The following is a 20,417-nucleotide window of genomic DNA, read 5'->3' as shown; positions in this document are numbered from 1 at the left end:
CTGTTGATTCAGAACCGGAAGGTGCCGGGTTCGATTCCCACCTATGTCTATTTTTTTTAAAGACTTGGAAAATTACTGCAGTAAGTTTATTTGGCGCGCGATCTCAGTTATTCATTTTCTGATGGCTGTGCCTCTTACAGGCACCCTCCCTCTGGAATCCAAACTACGGTTCGCTCATAACACCTCCCTTAAAAAACCCGTATAATTTCCGCCTTATATAATAAACTTTATAGTACCAAAAAAAAAATCGCCCGACCCCAACTTTTAGCCCCCCCTGTAAGTCAATGGTGCGTCCCTAACCGGCCTCAATGCTGCTGCGAAAGAGACTAACATTTTCAGGTCATGACCCATGACCTCCATCTAAAAGTTAAAACATGGCGCTCTCCATGAATCTTCCATGAACAATTTGTGCTTACAAAAACTGTTTTATTTGCTCACTTTAGAAACCATATTTCAAGAAATAAGTTGATTTCCAAGCACGTGTGATACTGCGCTACATAAATATAATTTACAATTTTCTAAAAGTGCTTTTACTTTTCCCAAAATGTCAGAAGTAAACAGAGCCACTGTGCACAGTTTTGAGTGTGTGGAAGACCAAGTAACTTGTGTGGAATTCTCACCATACGAGAACTCATCACATCTTATTGCATACGGAGGGTACTCTAGAATAAGCGTTGGACTTTGTAGATTTCAGGTTAGTGATCCACAATTCAACAACTCTTCCTATACCTTTGTACAGGAGCCAACCGGCAACCGTTGTTTTATCGAATACTGGACACTTCATCCCCTGGACACTTCATCCCCTGGACACTTCATCCCCTGGACACTTCATCCCCTGGACATTTCATCCCCTGGACATTTCATCCCCTGGACATTTCATCCCCTCGTGTTAAAACGCTTCTTTGAGCATGACGGTGACTCAAGAATGCATATGAATATAATAATTGTTTTAATCTTGAACTTAGAAGGAACTAATATAATAGGTAACCCAGGCAAACCTTAGTTAACACATTTGCTAGTCAGCCAAATTCGCCGACAATGTCAATGCATATTTACATAGAAATTTAAAACAACTGGTCGAAGAAGGAAACGTACATAAATATGTTTTCTATACTTCACTTGACCCAAATATATGATTTTTTATGGTGATAAGTCACTCGCACATGGAATTTTAGAGGATTTGGATAGCAGTTCCATTAAAAAAGCTGCTATCATAATGAGACTAAGATCTAGAAACACCCGAAATGCCGTTTTGGGGAATTTTGCTAGCTGAAACTTTTTGATGAAAGTCAATCTTTGACAAGATGTAACTTTGCTTACGGAAAGTGCTATGAAAAAATGTTTTTCAGTTTTGGCTTTGTTTACTCAAGGGCTTTGATTTGATATATAAAATGATGCAGTTTGATGGCAAATTTGAATTCACCTAGCATACCTAAATATAAGGAATTAATAATCTTATTGATCCAATGTATGCACCGTGTTCTGTATGAGCTATCACCACTCACACGTATACTAATCGATCAATGTTGAATGGCAGCAGGGCCTATAATAGACTAATAGTTAAAATAATAGTTTATACATTCAATGAATTTACCTAAATTGAACAGTGCATACGCGCATATCTTTTGTTATTACTGTGAGTATTGTTATCATTATATTACTATTATTGTTAATATTATTAGGCATATTATTATTATCATCATTATTATTATTATTTACTGTGGGTTTTTTTGTTGATAGCTCAGTTATTATTGTTATGTTATGTTAAGTGTATTCTCTTTTTTCCTGTTATTTATGTATTTATTATGTATTGTTTGTTAGTTAGTTAGTTAGTTAGTTAGTTAGTTAGTTAGTTAGTTAGTTAGTTAGTTAGTTAGTTAGTTAGTTAGTTAGTTAGTTAGTTAGTTTAGTTATTTATTTATTTATTTATTATTTAGTTATTTATTTAGTTAGTTATTTTATTATTATTTACTTAAAGTTGGTCATCTAACAAAATTAGTACATTTTTAATACTATTATCTGTTTATTGTATATTGATAAATTATATGTTTGCATGGAAGGATCATGGCAATATTTTTGTATTGTCCACTTGATGAGGTGATTAGCGCAATGTCATGTTATACAATAGGAACAATAGCCGAATGGTTACAGGAAGTTGAATTCTTTCAATCATTGACTGGTGTATTATAAAATCAATGGAATCTACATAACTATATAATCGTGTATCGACTTTAATTTGTTTCCCATTGTCATACTTGGATGCACTTATATTTACTTTATTTGAATTAGTTGTTTGGAGGTTTTGTTTTGAAGGACCATTGACTATGACAGATTATCCAATTTAACAATTTTGAAGTCGGCTTTTCAAAAATTGCCCAATATTTAATGGATTTCGCGGGTGAGATTTTTAAAGTAGCCAAAATGTCGCGAAATCGTGGGAGCACTTTGTATACTTTCTTGCTGATCAAAATCAAAAATAGTATAGGCCTACCATTCCTTTCTATACAATTTTTTTTATAACCATGAGTTTTAAATTCAGTCAACTTTCAATCAATCAACCCAGAACACCCTCCCGGGTCCGTGGATAACGACTGGTAATGTAGTCTTTAAAAGCTATTTTCATCGCCCCCCCCCCGTGCCCACCCCTCCGTGCCAATGTATAATGTCATGTAGTTAGTGATATTTTTAATTAACCCCAAAACAATCTCTTTCGTAGGCCTACATCATGCATTTAAAAAATAGATAACGACTGGTAATGTAGACTAACCTATTTTCAGCCACTGCCCCACTCCCCAGAGCCATGGAACGACATGTTGTTATGTTATTTTTAATAAACCCAAGTGAACCTACATGAAAAGAGAAACTTGGCCCCCGCTTAGCACTTTTTTTGTCGTCTTAAGCCACTTGTGAGAATTTTTAGGGGAATATTCTAAGGATAATCATGGGGATTAAGCCCTTACATCAGTTATCGCCCTGCGCGTGTATCGACTTTAATTTGTTTCCCATTGTCATACTTGGATGCACACTGACCACAGAATGTGTTCTTTTTATTTGAATTAGTTGTTTGGAGGTTTTGTTTTGAAGGACCATAATGGTCCTTCAAAACAAAACCTCCAAACAACTAATTCAAATTTGACTATGACAGAATATCCAATTTAACAATTATGAAGTCGGCTTTTCAAAAATCGCCCAATATTTAATGGATTTCGCGGGTTATGAGATTTTCAAAGTAGCCAAAATGTCGCGAAATCCCGGGAGCACTGGTTTTGTCGCGGGACGAAAGTCAAAAGTCGCCCAATTGGGCAACTAAAACTGGCAATATAGTTATATGTATAGATTCCACTGAATGAAAGAGTTCAACTTCCTGTAACCATTCATTTGACGGCTATTGTTCCTATTGTATAACATGACATTGGACTAAATCTAATCACCTCATCAAGTGGACAATACAAAAATATTGCCATGAACCTTCCCTTGGGCCTATATGCAGACATATTTGATGCTATTATCTTTTATCACTATCTTATTAATAATATAACATACTATCCACATGACATAACATTAACAGATACATGGTTCCCATAAAATGTAGGCCTACTAATTTTGTTAGATGAACAACTAAGTAAATAATAATAAATAAATAAACAAACAAAATAAATAATAAATACATAAATTATAATAATTATAAATAAATAAACAGCATATAGAATAGATACATAAACAATACACAATAAATACATAAATAACAGGAAGAAAGAGAAGAAATACACTTTAGCTAAGTTAAATAGTCCAGGCTAATATCAACAACAACAAAAAACAAAGTATAATAATATAAATAATAATAATAAAAATATTAATAATAATATAATGATGACGATAGGCCTACCCGGTAAAATAACAAAATAATAATACTTTTAATAATAATACTAGGCGTAATACTGAATTAGAATCATCCATGTAGGGGGCCTACACGCACTGTTCAATAGGTAAATTCATTGCACTATTGCCATTCAACATCGATCGATTTTTATATGTGTGATCAGCTGGTGCTAGCTCATACAGAACACGGTGCATACATTGGATAAATAAGACTAATTTTAAATAAAGATTAATTTCCCTAAATATTATTTCCTTCTAAAGATCCTAAACAATTATTATGCAATCTTTTTACTGTCACGCTCAAATAACGCTACAATAGCGTTTTAACATGAGGGGATGAAATGTCCAGGGGATGAAATGTCCAGGGGATGAAAATGCGAGGGGATGAAATGTCCAGTTACCGTTTTATCATGTTAATCCGACGTCCGTGATGAACCCACACTTTCACAGCGTATACGCGAACACAGGTGCGAGAACGCGTACAATTCGTCATGCCTGGAACCTGTGCTTGTATGCAAGCTTACAAGTTGAATTCAGTATTTTGCAGGAAGCGGGCACGTTGCCATTTTATTTTGTAGTATTAAAGTTGCTGATATCAATCATCAACAAAGAAAATAATCACCGAAGAAGTTCTTGTAAGGCTGAGTGGCAATGATTAAATGACATTCCTCATAAAATAAACATGTGAATCATACAATATTTAGCTTGTTTTTGTTGTTGAAAGGGATTCAATCATGTTTCGGCGATCTTTTCTTTTAGACCACCCGTACTATATAAGGTTAAAGCTACGAATTTATCAAATTAAACTTTCGCATCAAGGTTAAACATGTTCTTAGCTATACAAACATACCTTTTATTTCGTCGAACAAGCTTTATTTTGTTCCAAAATCCATGTTTTATTGCAATTTTTGACGTAAAAGAGCTGAATATAAAACCGGTGATGCAAACTCCAAAACTTTCAGCAGAAAGCACCAGCGCTTTTTGTTACGCTTTCGTTCTGACGATGATTTACGCTCGCGTATCAAGCATTTTCAAGCCGCGTTTGACAGTATTTTACTGCATGACGCAATTTTGCATTTATTCAAGATGGCGAATTTCTCCAAAACACGATGTATTTTTCTTTTAAATTATCCCTCATTTCACAAATTCTTTGCCACTTTCCACTCATCTGATCATCTTTTCATGTGACGGAAGTGATGCTGATTTTATGAAGGTATGTTTCTTGTTTTTCCGATAATTTTTAAATTGTTTTTTGAGACAAAACTTCCTAGCAGAATAGCCTTTTTCACTTGTTTTCAAAAAGTTGTTTTAACCTTGTTTTTTACCCCATAATTTCCCTCATTTATCGAAGCCCTGCCCTCCTTTCAATACATTAAACATTGACTTCAAAGTGTTTGGCAACTGTTTAACCTTGATGCAAAATTAAACCTTGATGCAAAAGTATTAATTTAGTTCCTATATAGCGAGGGTGGTCTAAAGGAAAAGATCGCCCATGTTTCACCGTTTAACAACTCTCGTCCAGCGCGCCTGCGTGGTTTACTTAGTGCATAAACCACGCAGACAACGCGGCCGCATTGTTGTTAAACGGTGCTGAACATATACGATGAAACATGATTGAATCCCTAATTGTTACAAATTCTTTCTCAAAATAACAACGTTTTGCCAATAATACATACATTTAATGATTCATCATCATATTTTTTAAAACTTTCAATCAGTGTTTTATGGTCACTGTGATGGTATACATACATACATGAACTACTACTACCGTATCGTTCCAATAAGTGCCCATGCCCCGATAAACGCCCACCCAGCATGCCCAGGGTATTTTCAATTTGCTAAAGGATACCATTAATGTTGAAGTGACAGAGAGACATCGATACAGTGAAATAGCTGGAGGACTACAATCCTGTGTAAACTTGCAATACATTTTCTGCATCAGAAAAGCTACTATAACATCTCAGGGCCCTTTTATAACATATGTAGATTTGTCTCTTATAAATGCCCCTTATATAAATGAAAAAATTACGTAAACCAGGTAAAAAATAAGCACCCACCCAAAATGACTTTGTTAAGCGCTGTTTGCAGCTAAGTATTAATTGTACCTATGATGATTTAACAGGAAGAAGACAAAGATTGCGATGGTTTTGAGTTCAAACACTTGAGAGATTTTCATCATGGAAGAAGGGTTGTTGCCATAGCATGGAGTCCAGAAACGTCACTAGATGCTCTCCCCAGATGTCTGAGGTAAAAATAAAGCCCACACTCACAGGGAAAGGTATGGGTTCAATTACATTCACCCATGTGCATAATTTTGCCTGGGTGGGGAAATTTAGCCAAAACTTATTGTGGCCATTATTTATCGTAACTCAATATCACTACATGTGTATGGGATTGGGAACTTTGAGCCTGGTGAGATATAATTAGATTTTCCTGCTCTTTTAGGCACCAGAAACAAATTTGTTCGATCTTTGCATCCACCATTGATGCTGCTTCGATGCTTGTTTTTTAATATGAACTAACAACCAATTATAATTACTCAGAATTTAAAACGCTATATTTAATTGGTCAATATCAATACATGCAAAGATTCATATGTTATCACAATTAACAATACTCTATTACTTGATTTCATAAATAATAAGGATCGACCAAGCATCGGTGGTCGATCAAAAGATCATCAAACTAATTTGTTTATATTGCCTCAGTTTTTGTGAACATTGTAATGAATTTCTTTTGTTTTCAATGCAGGTTTTGTTCAGCAGGTGATGATTACAGAGTGACAGTGTACACATCAGATCTCAAGGATGATGATACAATACTGGTAGGTATTTAACATAGTAGCCTTAACACAGTATTGAATGTTATCCTGTAGTTGATAAGAATTCTGTTATCTCATTGGTCAAGCACCACTTGGATATACAGGCCGGTAATATTTTCTGTATTACCTGTGTAATCCGCGCATGTATGCATTTAACATAACTTGTGCGATATCCTAAGACTGGCGTGCATATAAATCTGTATTAACTGCATGGCTACACCGTGGACTGTAAAAATCCAAGGAAGAAATGGGTCTACTTTTTAGTACTGTATATCAGACTTAATTCCTAAAATATGAACAAGATATTTTCCAGTATTTTGTGAACAAATGGGGTAACTAATAAAGGAATACAATTAATGTTTAAACTGGAGTCAATTCAGTTACGTACTGTAAGATAGGCTGGATTCGCCCATGATTTTTTCACCATCAGCCCAGCAAAACTTAGATAGTGCATGGAATGTTTGTATTCGTGTTTTGTGGTGATAAAACACTAAATGGGTAACCTGATATGGGCTACATGTACAAGCCTTTGTAACACTAGGGTGTTAGCCAGTCACCCGTCATTTTGGATGGGCAGTTTCCTCCTAGAACATGGAAAATGTATGCCTGTGACATACGCTAAATTCTAAACATAATGCATGAATGAATTATGTGAACTCAAAACAAGATATATCAAGGCTATTATAGCAATATCCATTTTCACTGACTGAACCCCTGAAGGTGCAGAGATCTGGCTTATTTTTCAGTGTCACTCAAATTTTGGACAGGCAGTTTTGGTGAAAATGACAGGCACTTGTCAAATCCTTGCTAAGACCCTGCCTATAAGTTATGGAATTTTGAAATTGAAATTCAGTGAGACTAACATAAGGCATTGCAATAATTTCCCTACATTTCATGATACCACATATCTTGTATATTGTAGACCATAGAGGGCCACAGAGACCATGTCAACTCAGTTGCCTTTGAGCCAACAGAAGGACAGTTAATAGCCAGCGCTAGCGATGATCACAGCTGCTGCGTATGGGATTTGGATGGTAACCAAAAGGCACGCTTCACATTAAAGGCTGCTGGGATGTCAGTTTGTTGGAATGCACAGGACCCGATGAAGGTATGAGGTTATACACATCTGAGAAATAGTGGTTTCTTATGCCAATGCTACATGATATGAGAATGTCAGTTAATCAGTTGGAAGTCATCAGTTACAGTAGGCTGATTTTGAATTGATAAGCATTTGCATTGAAAGTAGTGTTTGTGTAAGAAATCAAAAACTCAAGACTGTATTTATGATTTGCTGCTCTGTGAAGTAACATTTTCAGTTCATATTTTACATGCATACATTCTAGTTGCATGGGTTGTGTCCTTTTTCTGACTATTATAGACACACAAAAATTTGTTTGCTTGCCCTCCAGTGGGATTTTTGGGGTGGGTTGTTAGGTTGGAATTTTTTTTATTTTTAAGGACATACTTCTGAATAAGCCTAGGCAATGAGCATTGGTTATACAAGATAAATCAATACTTCAGACCATCAATACGTGTGAGACACCATAGAAATAGATCCAATTAGGGTGACTAAATACTTACAGGCATAAGACGCAAAGTTTATTGGAAACATGGATGCAGGAATGGACAGTTATGAAATGTTTTATGAGTTTACAGTAATATTTTTGGCCAACTTTAACTTTGAAATGAAATTTACACACAGAAAAAGTAATACAATTATAAACTAAAATCTAAAAAAAAAAAAAAATTGAAAAGATCCGATCCTGATTTTAGCCAAATTTGTGTTGGTCGGTGGAGGGCAAGTATCAAAAGGTGACCCTCAAATTCAATTAGGGTGACTAAATACTTTTACAGGCAAAACGGCGCAAAGTTTATTGGAAACATGGATGCAGGAATGGACAGTTATGAAATGTTTTACGAATTTACAGAAATGTTTTTGGCTAACTCTAACTTTGAAATGAAATTTACACACAGAAAAAGTAATACAATTATAAACTAAAATCTAAAAAAAAAAAAAAAAATTGAAAAGGGCCGATCCGATCCTGATTTTAGCCAAATTTGTGTTGGTCGGTGGAGGGCAAGTATCAAAAGGTGACCACTTCAAAGACATATCTCAAATAATGTGACAAGATTTTCATTTATTATTTGTCTACAGTTGATGGTAGCAGAAAAACAAGGCACAATTAGATTCTATGACCTGCTGAATCAGCAGCCAATCATGTCCTTAGATGCTGGTCATGTGACATTGATGTCAGCTGATTGGTGTCAGTGTGATCCAACAAGAGTGGGTGCAATTGCTAATGGAAGGTGGATGGTATGGGACATCACAAGATTAAGGTAAGATGTCATTCAAACTTTTACCAATGGTAATACCATAAATTAAGAATGATGAGCAATCAGAACCGGAGAGTGGATGTATTGATTGATAGGTGCTACTTTTCCCATTCAAAGGTAGGTGATCCGATTTTTTTCGTATTGTGTTTTGTACCTCACATTGAGGCCTGTATCAAAATAATCCAATTCCAAAGACTTGACGTAATTGCACTAGCCGTTTTGAAGTAAAAAAAGTGTTTCACAACAGCCCAAGGAACGAATGTGAGATGAGGCTATCACATTTTTGTTCATAACATCTAAACAGAATATAGTTTCATAACATCTAAACAGAATATAGTTTAGGCCTGAAAATTTACCTGGATTATGAGAAAAATATGAGCTTTCATCTGATACCAAAACCTCCATTTTGATAGGAAAAAGTGGGGAATGAGACTGTCAATCAGGTCACCCATCTTTAAGTAAGATGTACTGAAAATTGTGAGCTATATGGATATTTTGACCACTTATACAAAACTACTCTGTGCCCCTTATTATAGACGTCAAGGGATTGAAAAGATAGGAACAGCCCGTTAGTCCGGAAAAGGGTTAAAGTTAGGGTATAGGGCATTTTATGTTAGGATTAACCCTAACCCTCCTGAATACTACAAAATACTACTTGATATGTGCCCTGTCCGTGCATGCATCCCACGTGGTGTGATGACGCAATCGCCCTAAGTGATATATAGGCACGGTTTAGCTGGCCAGCGAAGCCCAAGACCCGTGGCAAAGTGTCGCCGACCGAGTGCTTGGCATGCGAGGGTCTCGGGTTCGAATCCCACCCAGAGCAAACAACTTCTTTCCTTCTTTTCTCTCTTTATTCTTTCCTCTTTCCTTCCGTCGCTAAAAAGCCCTTTGGCGGTTAGGGTTAGAAGTTACCACTATCGAAACTCAGTATAGGCTTCCTTAACCCTAACCCTCCTGAATACTACAAAATACTACTTGATATATGCGCTGTTCGTGCATGCATCCCACGTGGTGTGATGACGCAATCGCCCTAAGTGATATATAGGCACGGTTTCACTGGCCAGCGAAGCCCAAGACCCATGGCAAAGTGTCGCCGACCGAGTGCTTGGCATGCGAGGGGTCATCGGGTTTGAATCCCACCCAGAGCAAACAACTTCTTTCCTTCTTTTCTCTCTTTATTCTTTCCTTCTTTCCCTTCCCTGTCGCCAAAAAGCCCTTAGGCGGTTAGGGTTAGGGTTAGTGTTAGGGATAGAGTTGGATCAAGGTGAGGGTAAATGTTAGGATTAAAGTTATGTTAGGTTTGGCTTAGGGTTATATTCAGGGTTAGGAGTAGAGCTTAGGTTATAGGTTATTATTAGGGTGAAGTTTAGGGTTAGGGTAAAGGTTTACGGTTATAACTAAGTTTCTTTGGGTTTTCTGACTAACAACCCTCTCACAGGAGGACCCAACTGTTTCCTTAGAATATTGATCACATAGAAACCATTGATCACAGAATCCTCCGGGTATAGGGTGCAGATGGTAGATGTGGCCTGTAAATGAAAACATTCAGTATTATATGTTTTATATTGATTGCAGCTGTAGGTACAAACACTGAGCGCATAAAAAAGTATGGACCCTTGTGAAAATACACCCAAGTAACATGATAACACCACCCACAAGCACGTCTGCTTCAAGACCAAACAAATGTGTTTTCATCAATTCCCATCTTGTTTTACGATATCACTAACTATATGTCCATCCATTCGTTCCCTTAGCTGTCCACAAGAAAGCCAACAAGCACACACAGAGGGTGGCAGACACTTCAGATGGTCTCAAGCAAGTGATAATCTTTTTGCCACCACAGGAGGACCAGGGAACCAAATCAAACTCTTCCATATGGGACACCACCAGGTAAATAACATACATCCAGGGCTCATCAGTGCAACACTGGCTCAATCTCCATATTGGTTATGTAGATGATTGAAGATTTGTTTGTATTATATAATCGCATGCTGAGTCCTTGTTGTACTAGTGGCTTGTAACTTGATGCACAAATGATGCTTTGTGTTACTGAAAGAGTTTTTTTCTGACAATTTTGATACCAAAGTGTCATTTTTGGCAAATATGGAGATAAGGCAATGTTGCGCTGAGTTCTCAACATGTACATTGTTATCATCCCTGCAATTTGGTAGCCCCCATCTGACAACCTTGAAAGGATCTTCACTATAACTTTTTAGCCTACAAGTTTTGGACTACAAGTTTCGGTTTGGGACTTTTTGAATATACTGCGAGTTGGGCGACTTATAACCTGTTTACCAAACGTTTTGCAAACTGTTTTTGTCAACCCTCGTATGCACAATTTCATTGCACACTGCTAAAATTATATCGTGGGTGTTTCTTGTACCAGTAGAATATAAAGTCGTCAAAAGCGTGTAGTACTAGTTTTGAGCCTCTGTCATACATATGAATACATGAATACAAAAGCCACCTAAGTCCATGCGAAGTTATTTTGAGAGAAAAACCCGTGTATCATTTTAATTCCTTCAGTTAGATATGGTAGGTTTTACGTGCAAATGAGTGGATTAACCTGTACAGGGTGTCCCAGAATGATCTATGCCGGGAAAGATGGAATTTTTTAGGTATGAAGGGCATGTTGAATGGTCATATTGTTTTGCATTTTAAGTTCTACATATATTTAGCTTTCTCAGATTTTTTAGATTTTAAAAATTGGACGTTTCTAGTAGAAGTTATAGAAGAATGCGTAAAAATGGTCAATTCTAAGTTTTGACAACGCAACCTATTTTGAAAATCTGTAACATTACTAACCGTTCAGCACAAAGTTATTTGGAAAAAGTTATGCAGGTATTTTAGTTGTGCCCTGTTCATATTTCCACTAAATAGCCGATATCTATCTATTATTTATGGCGTTACGAAGCAATCATTATATGGAATTAAGGATTTGTGGCCTAATTCCATTCTCTCTTTGGCGGTAGTTTTAAATATAGTTATTGTGGTGTGAGGTCCATGTCATTTGAAATGCTTGCAGAGATCGAACTGTTTGTGGTACAGAAAAGACGGCTCCTCAATTTACTGTACAGCAGCGTGGATTTCTTTCAAAAACTTACTGGCAAACCGGCAGCTATGTTGAGGCATAAAGAAGATTCATTAGACGATAGTGTATAACGTAAAAGAAGCTTGCGAGCACGGAACTGCCAGGAATCGGCAGAGTGAAGCTTCAGGTACTCGTAAGACTGTAAGAACTAGAGCGAACATTGCAGCTGTCCGGCAAGCTTTAAGGCGCAACCCCAACAGTAGTTGTCGTCGAAATGCTGTGCCAAACATCCCACGTTCTTCATTTAATTGTATCGTGCCATTTTTCAAAGGTATGCGAGTCGTTTTTCATAGATTTTACATTATTGCATGCCACGCCAAAACAAATAAAGGTAGCGTGCTGAAATTAACATAATAAGTAGGAGACATGTCCAACATTATAATGCTGGTATCAAAAATAGATACACTGCCCGTCTTCTATTTTTAGTTATTTTTGCAAACACGGTACAAATCATTCTGGGACACCCTGTATTAGGTATGACGATTAGCATTTCAGGGACTTCGTGGGGTTCATTTTAAATTTTGGACTTTTTTTTGGGTTTTTGAATCATATACAAAGACAACAATGTTAGAATGAGATTACCACTAGTAAGATAATACAAAATAAAGCACACAGGTATGTATAATGTTGATAAGCATTCTGCCATGTAATATAAACCACACACTTTCCTTTATTAAACCCATTTTTTGTTCAAAAGTCATTCTCTAGCAATGAATGTGTTACAAGTGGACTTTTATACATACTGGATTTCAATCAATGTGTTACAAGACTCAAATCATGGAATTGGGTGATTCTTTCATACATGCTATTTTTCACATGCCCAATAGACACAGAGAATGAATTTGAGTTGTTCTTTCATGCATATGACAGGCCTATGTATAGCAACAATTTCCCATGCTTAACTCAATTTGGCCAAAGTATGGACTTAGGTGGCTTTTGTATTCATATATTCATATAAACTCCTCAACAAAAGTTTGGAATGTTTTTTCAAGCATCTGTATCTCCAATTATTTGTGACATATTCATATCATGTTGCATATCACTGGATAGCTACAATAATCCCCTTTACAATGACACCCCATTTGAAACAATAACGTTTTTCACGGCTGAGTACATGCCTTGTGAATGTAGTGGGGTCTCAAAAAGAATTTGCCAAATTGACCATTATTCTGTGCAGCAAGCTGCAATCCCATAACTTCACAATCTGGGACCTAATGCAATCCTCCCAGATGACACCGATCGCCCCACATAGCCACGGTAGTCAACGACTACCTACAGAATATGGGAGTAGAGTCAAAATGGCCTGCCATCAGGTTAGACACGGGGGCCAGACCTCAACCCGATTGAACACTTGTGGGACCAGCTTGATCGTGCTGTGCGTGCCAGAGAAGCCCATATGCAACCACATTGAATGACCTTCGACGAATCCTTGTTGAAGAATGGAATGCCATCCCACAGTAACGTGTAACCAGGTCGGTGAGCAGCACCAGGAGAAGGTGCCTGACTATTGTGGCTGCCTGTGGTTTTTCCACCCGCTATTGAGGTTAGTGGCTAGCGTTGTTTGAGCACAGAATAATGGTCAATTTGGCAAATTCTGTTTGAGACCCCACTACATTCACAAGGCGTGTACTCAGCCGTGAAAAATGTTATTGTTTCAAATGGGGTGTCATTGTAAAGGGGATTATTGTAGCTATCCAGTGATATGCAACATGATATGAATATGTCACAAATAATTGGAGATACAGATGCTTGAAAAAACATTCCAAACTTTTGTTGAGTTAATTATCTTACTGTCTTAACGAAACAGGTGATATACATGCCAAAAATAATGGCATGACATACTGTATTGTTTGTATTAAATGCCCCTTCTCTAATAAACGCCCCCTCACCATTTTTTCAATGAAAAATGGTCAAAAATGCAGAAATTTCCATGCAATATCGTGCGAGTAAGTTTAAAACATGCATCAGTCATGTCAGTGACGATCGCTAAATTGCATGGACAAAACCTATGACTCAAACTTCCATCCAGTTCATTGCCTACTTTTTAGAAGTAAATCATATTCGATATTCTTGCTTAATATGCACTTACAGATGTAATGTACCGCGATATTCGATATGAGGCGCCATCTTGGAGTATTAGTATAGGCGTAAATTCCTGCTTTATACAGGAGCACCATCGGGAATTAAATCCTGATTTTGAAGTTTTTCTCACTGACAATTCACTTCTAATAAACGCCCCCCTTTTGGAAAAATGCAACGTCCCCAGGGCGTTTATTACAAACAATACGGTAACACTGTGTGTGCTCTCAGTCATCTGGGAAGTATTCAAATTGTGAACAATTAAATCATGTCAACCAGAAAAACTCACTTTTGGGTTAGATGTTATCACAGACCAAAACCTGAAGGCCAACGGTTTTGGCCGCAACATCAATGAAAAAATCTAACCAAAAAGTGAATTTTTCTGGTAGACGTGATTTAATTATTCAGAATGGTATGACATGTTATATGCAGTGTTTGAAATGTGGCAGCCCCTTAGACCAAAAGCCTGTGAAAATTACTTTGAAACTACCGATACTCTACCCAGTGAGCCCGAAGGGCCCGGACATTGAAATTCAGTGAAGACACAAAGTCATACAAAGTGTCACAAAATGTGGACCAATGTAACATTAACAACAATTTTACAATAATGAGTTTGGGCCTGTGAAAATTGATGAGGGCCATGATAGATGTCAAACCCAAGAATTGGCTTACCGTGATTAAGTCAAATAAACGCCACAGGGGCGTTACATTTTCCCAAAGGCGTTTATTCAAGGTCAATTTTAGAACGATAATTCCCGTTGAAATCATTAGGAAAACTTAAAACTCACGCTAAAATGACGAACTATGAACTAGAAACACTGACTTCTGGTTCACTTCCGGGTTTCCAATCCAGATTTTCGACAAATATTGACGCTATTATCGACCATGTGGGCAATTTCGTAAGCTTACTACACAAGATAGCATGGAAATATCAGCATTTTTTAAACATCTTGGTTGAAAAAAGTGGTGGGGCATTTATTTGAAGGGGGCGACTATTTGACAAAATACGGTATATCATTACGAGCACTGGTTGTATGAGACAATAGATGCTAAGAGAATACCTTTATCCTCATGCTTTACCCGGACACTAATGCATATGCTGAACCTTGACCTTAAACTCTTAAACCGCCAATGAAAATACAGTCATACTCATTGTTTTATTTCTGTTTTTGTTTTGTGTACAGGTACCAGTATCAGCTAATCTACCAGTGATGGGCAGTATCTCATGGCATGCATTCCTGCCAGCTTGCGCAGTAGGAGGGGATAGGAGGGTACACATATGGGTAGCAGAACTGTAAATTTATAGACTTTTGTGACATTTATATTTGTGATGCAGTCATGCAAAATGAGCAAGATGTCAGTAATACTGATGGTGAAATATGTTGAATAAGGTGTTCACTGTATTTTCTGCTCTCCTAAGTACAAATTTAGTATCTTCTTTGTGAAATACTAGTGCAAACTTCAGTCAACTTTAATGGGTAAATTTTCTCAGGTAAATTTTCTGGACACATGACCAATGCGTATCAATGTGAGTGTAACCTTGAGCCTGATCCCTGACCCCTGACTGTGACCTTGCCATTCAAGTCTTAGTAATTTTGAATTGGAATAGTATTCTTGGCCGCAATTTTGTTAGAAATTTGTGCATTGCAAATTTATTGAATATTTGTATCTTAATTTCTTCACAATATCATCAAAACATAATTTCAAAAATATCAACCTACGGAAAAAACAATTTCTACGGAAACTCTTACCATAACATTATTAACTTGGAACAAGTAACTTATTTTGCATCAAAGGAGGAATTCTTGCTATTCAAATACATTGGTAGACCACCCGCTGTGCTCACCGTCACATTCCATAATGCTAATATGTCTGCGCCCATGGGTGTCACATGTTCAGAAAATTTTCCCCGAGAAAATTTACTCATTAATACTGACTGTACTTTGTATTACTTTGAGAGGAATAGTCTGATTACAAAAACATTAAAAAATCTGCCTCTGAAATAGAAACACAGTATCTGGTATACCAATTGACAGACAAATCAGTGGGATATCAAATGCATTTAGCAATTTTTATAAATGCTACCAGCAATTTTAGTTGGTTCCAAAGTTGCAGAACCACTTGCAATCGAGTTTCTTGAATGCAACAGCAATTTTAGTTGGTTCCAAATTTACAGAAGCACTTGTAATCGAGTTTCTTGAATGCAACAGCAATTTTAGTTGGTTCCAAATTTACAGAAGCACTTGTAATCGAGTTTCTTGAATGCAACAGCAATTTTAGTTGGTTCCAAATTTACAGAAGCACTTGTAATCGAGTTGCTTGAATGCAACAGCAATTTTAGTTGGTTCTGAAGTTGCAGAGCCACTTGCTATCAAGAGTTGCTTTACTTCGATGCGGCAGTGACGTCATTACAACGCTTTAAGGCAGATGTTTTGTGCGTACATCTTTGCATCGTCCGAAAGCGCATGCTTGTGTATGCTTTGAGCGAACGCTGAGGATTTGAAGCTGCACCCAAGAAATGAGCACTGACGTCACTGCCACATCAGGGTGAAAACTGGTATAGTGATGTTGAACCTGGTAGATCTGATGTATCAGATTCTCACTTTCCACAAAATACAACATCAAAAGGTGTTATGCTGGTGGCGACTTATTGTTTCCTTGTGATGCCATGCAAATAGAGGTTGATAATGAGGATGCTTTCTGTGTGAAGATTATCTATTTTTCTATGAACTTTTGTAGAAATATAATACCTAGTACACTTTTAAGCAGAAATAGAGGTCGTCAGCCTTTCGCCATCTTGTGGGTACAAATGATCTGTGTGTTCATGCGTCGGACACTACGCGCAGGGCACAGCTTGCCACGCAGCTGTTATCGCGCATTAACACGGTGATTTTACTGTTCACGCAAGGAGATCGAACGACCGTCACAGCGTGTACCCACAAGATGGCGGGATATGACGTCACGCTGACGGCCTCTATTACAAGCTGTCAATCTGTTGTAGTAGTGTGTCACAAGCTCAATTACAGTGGGCAAAAGAATTAAGGTACCAGTTATGTTCACCCCTGTATTATTTTGTATATCCTAAACAAAGACCGATATGTCATAATATTGGAACCAGCAGCTATCTTTTTAGCTTGGATATATGACCTCATTTGTTGAAATCATTCAAGAAATAGAGACACGATGACCCCAACACCCAAGGAAGATGCAAATTCAAAAGTTGCTGTTTCCTCCATTACATGCCCTATTGGTTTGTACACAAAGCATTCTTGAACAAGAGAACTAGCACCATATTTTCCAATAATTAGAACATTAAAACTAGCGTCATCCTTTCATTGAGTAGAACATGAAAGTGCAGCTTTTGATTTTGTTCCTCTCTTGGGGTTTAGATCTCTTTCTTTTATTCTCAAACAATTTCAACAAATGAGGTCTTAAATTAGAGCTAAAGAGTACAGGTACTGGCACCTTTTTAATTTTGACATATCTGTCTTTGTTAAGCATAGGGATGAACTTAACTGGTACCTTAATTCTTTTGCACAATGTACTTCAGAAAAATGGCAAAGTAGAGGTGGCTAAGTCGGCATGAAAAGTTATATTCGGAGACATGCCGCTAAATAAGGCCATAGGCCTTGAAATATAATGCTGTGTCGATGTGGGATATAATCCTTGAACACAGCAAAAGTTCAAGTCTGCAAAAATCTGCATCCAGCGATGCCGAGGTCTTCATCAGTGCTTGGGGCCCAGTTCGAAAGAAGAACTGGGGCCAGAGCACTGATGAAGACCTAGCTCAGCATTGCTGGATGCAGATATTTTTGCTGACTTGGAACTTTTACTGCACCAAGGTGTGTTTCTTGAATATGAATAAATGGACTTGAGCCACAACATTTACAGAATATTCCATATGTATTTATTACATTGTTTGTGTTTAATAGAAAACAGAATTTTTTTTACAAAAATCAACATCTTTTTTCACACTTCAAGTATTTGAACACACTATTGCAAAGTGTATCATATTTTGTTTTTTGTGCTTAATGATACATTGGTATAGTTACATTGCTATAAAGTTTTTTACTCAAAATTGGTTTTGGAACTACTTACTTAAAACAACAAATTGGAAACAAATATTTTGTTTTTGGAACTACTTAAAACGACAAATTGGAAACAAATATTAAATTATTGCACTTTTTGGGAAACAAATTGCACATGATGAAAACTGTTTTTCAGGTTAGACTACCACTTATCTAAAATTGTTAAATAAAAAAAATGTTTTTGTTGTTGTTTATTGTTCATTTCCAGAAGTGGATGATAATATTTCAGCATCAGGAGAAGAAAAACATAATTTTTCCCTTCTTTTTTGGTGGGGGATGCATGGCAGCTTTTCCAGCAGGATTTTTTGGTAATGGGTTAAGGGATCAGATAGCAATGCTAGCACAGTATTTTTTGTGGGAAATGAGAGCACATCGGACATATCAAATTTTATGGCAAATTATTAAAAATGTTTGACAGTCCTCGAAGTAAATTTTATAAATCTAATAATATGTAAATTTTTTCTCGAAAACACCAAAAAATTTTAGGAATTTGTGGGAAAAATGTATATATCTTCAATACGAAAGGTCACAATTTTCAAATGATGGACGCTTTTCTTCCCAGCTACGTACACTTTAAGTTCATATCATTGGATTTATAAAGTTTACTTCAAGGACTGCTGAATATCAAAAATATCAATTTTTAATCATTTGCCATGAAATTTTGTATTATATTGAAAAAAAAAAAAAAAAATCAAATTATTTGATATCAGAAGGACATTTCCCCGTATTAAGAATGCAATTTGGCGTTTCTGATGTGCTCTCAGGTCCCACAAAAATACTTTGCAAACGTTGCTATCCGATTCCTTAATGCAAGAAATTTGAAACTCTTTGGGTTGTCATCGACTTTTAACGTTGATGGTGCAAATCGGTCCTATGCAAGTTGCCAATGCGACCATCAAGTTTTTTGATACAGGATTTCATGAAGTCTTTCATCATGAATGGATGGTTTCGATATCCAAGTATTGTTTTGCAGCAGTTCTTCATCCAGCAGTTTACAGTCATCATGATAAGTGCCTATGAAATTGAAATAGAAAAGAAGAAACAAAAGGAAACATGAATTGTTTGTTAGTAATGGAACGCTAAATGAGTCATTATAGTTAATGAAATTTAAGCACATAAGGGGCTGTGCAATAATTATGAGCCAAGGATGGGAACAAGTTTTGGCAGGTCAAAAGGCATGAAAGAAGGAGGGCAAGCGTGAGTTTTGGCTCATATTTATATGAGGCACTTTTGAAATAAAACGCTCTAAAAACTGAGGCTTGGGTAATATGCAAAATGTCATTCTTTCTGCCTCGGCTCGCTACGCTCGCTTCATATCTAGACCATATTAAGATTTGCAAATTGGGGGAGGGAGGAAATCAATTTTTGACAGGCCGAGAAGGGGAAGGTTTGTTTTCGTTGCTTTTCTTTGATCTGCAAGCAAAATCCTCACAGATATATTCATACGTTCAAAATGAAGTTATTTCTGTTGTAAATGGCCTATTTCAGAACTGTATACACACGCATAAAGAAATGCGTTTTTCTATGAAAACTTAAATGATCACGTTCGTTATAAAAGATTTCATTGGAACAAAACCAAAATTGAACCAACTATTGACGGTTCCGCCTATCATGGTAGGTTGGCATCATGCCTACCGACCATGATAGGCGAAACCGTCAATAGTGAGTTCAATTTTGGTTTTGTTCCAATGAAATCTTTATGTTTATCAACAAACCTAGTGAATTTGTTTAGTAATTAAATGATCACGGTCCTACACGGCACATTGTGCGACATTTGTGAAGAATATTACTTCCAAAACAAGATTTCTTCCCAGAATTCTTATTCCAAACAAGTTGAGTATGTTTACTCTGAAATTGGAAAGTTTTGTAGGCCTATATCTGGTGTATAGAGAGTATTGTGTTGAAAATATTTGAAAGAAAAGGCATATTTTTCACTTCATCTATTCATACAAACCCCGGGATACAAACATACCCTCTTTTCAGTTTGTAAACTGAGCTCAAAAGAAACTTATAATTTTTCACAATTTGTGAATCACAAGTTCATATCTTAAAATCCTTTGCATCAAAATGAACCAAAATTACACACAGGATTACTTCAATACTCTACATGTCAGTATCCAAG

The 20,417-nt window shown here is 36.7% G+C and overlaps 1 protein-coding gene across 1 annotated transcript; it reads left to right on the top strand.

Annotated features, from left to right (window-relative positions):
* The first annotated feature begins 375 nt into the window (after positions 1 to 375).
* On the top strand, positions 376 to 15,715 carry LOC140165794 (nucleoporin Nup37-like). Its single transcript, XM_072189115.1, has 7 exons — positions 376 to 694; positions 6,002 to 6,126; positions 6,631 to 6,703; positions 7,623 to 7,808; positions 8,856 to 9,037; positions 10,792 to 10,927; positions 15,392 to 15,715. Exons 1-7 carry the CDS (start codon positions 545 to 547, stop codon positions 15,503 to 15,505), a joined length of 966 nt encoding a protein of 321 aa, XP_072045216.1. The 5' UTR covers positions 376 to 544; the 3' UTR covers positions 15,506 to 15,715.
* The last annotated feature ends 4,702 nt before the right edge of the window (positions 15,716 to 20,417 follow it).

The sequence above is a fragment of the Amphiura filiformis genome, chromosome 12, assembly GCF_039555335.1.
Source record: "Amphiura filiformis chromosome 12, Afil_fr2py, whole genome shotgun sequence".
Lineage (NCBI taxonomy): Eukaryota > Metazoa > Echinodermata > Ophiuroidea > Amphilepidida > Amphiuridae > Amphiura > Amphiura filiformis.
This window is presented reverse-complemented; position numbering and strand designations above follow the sequence as displayed.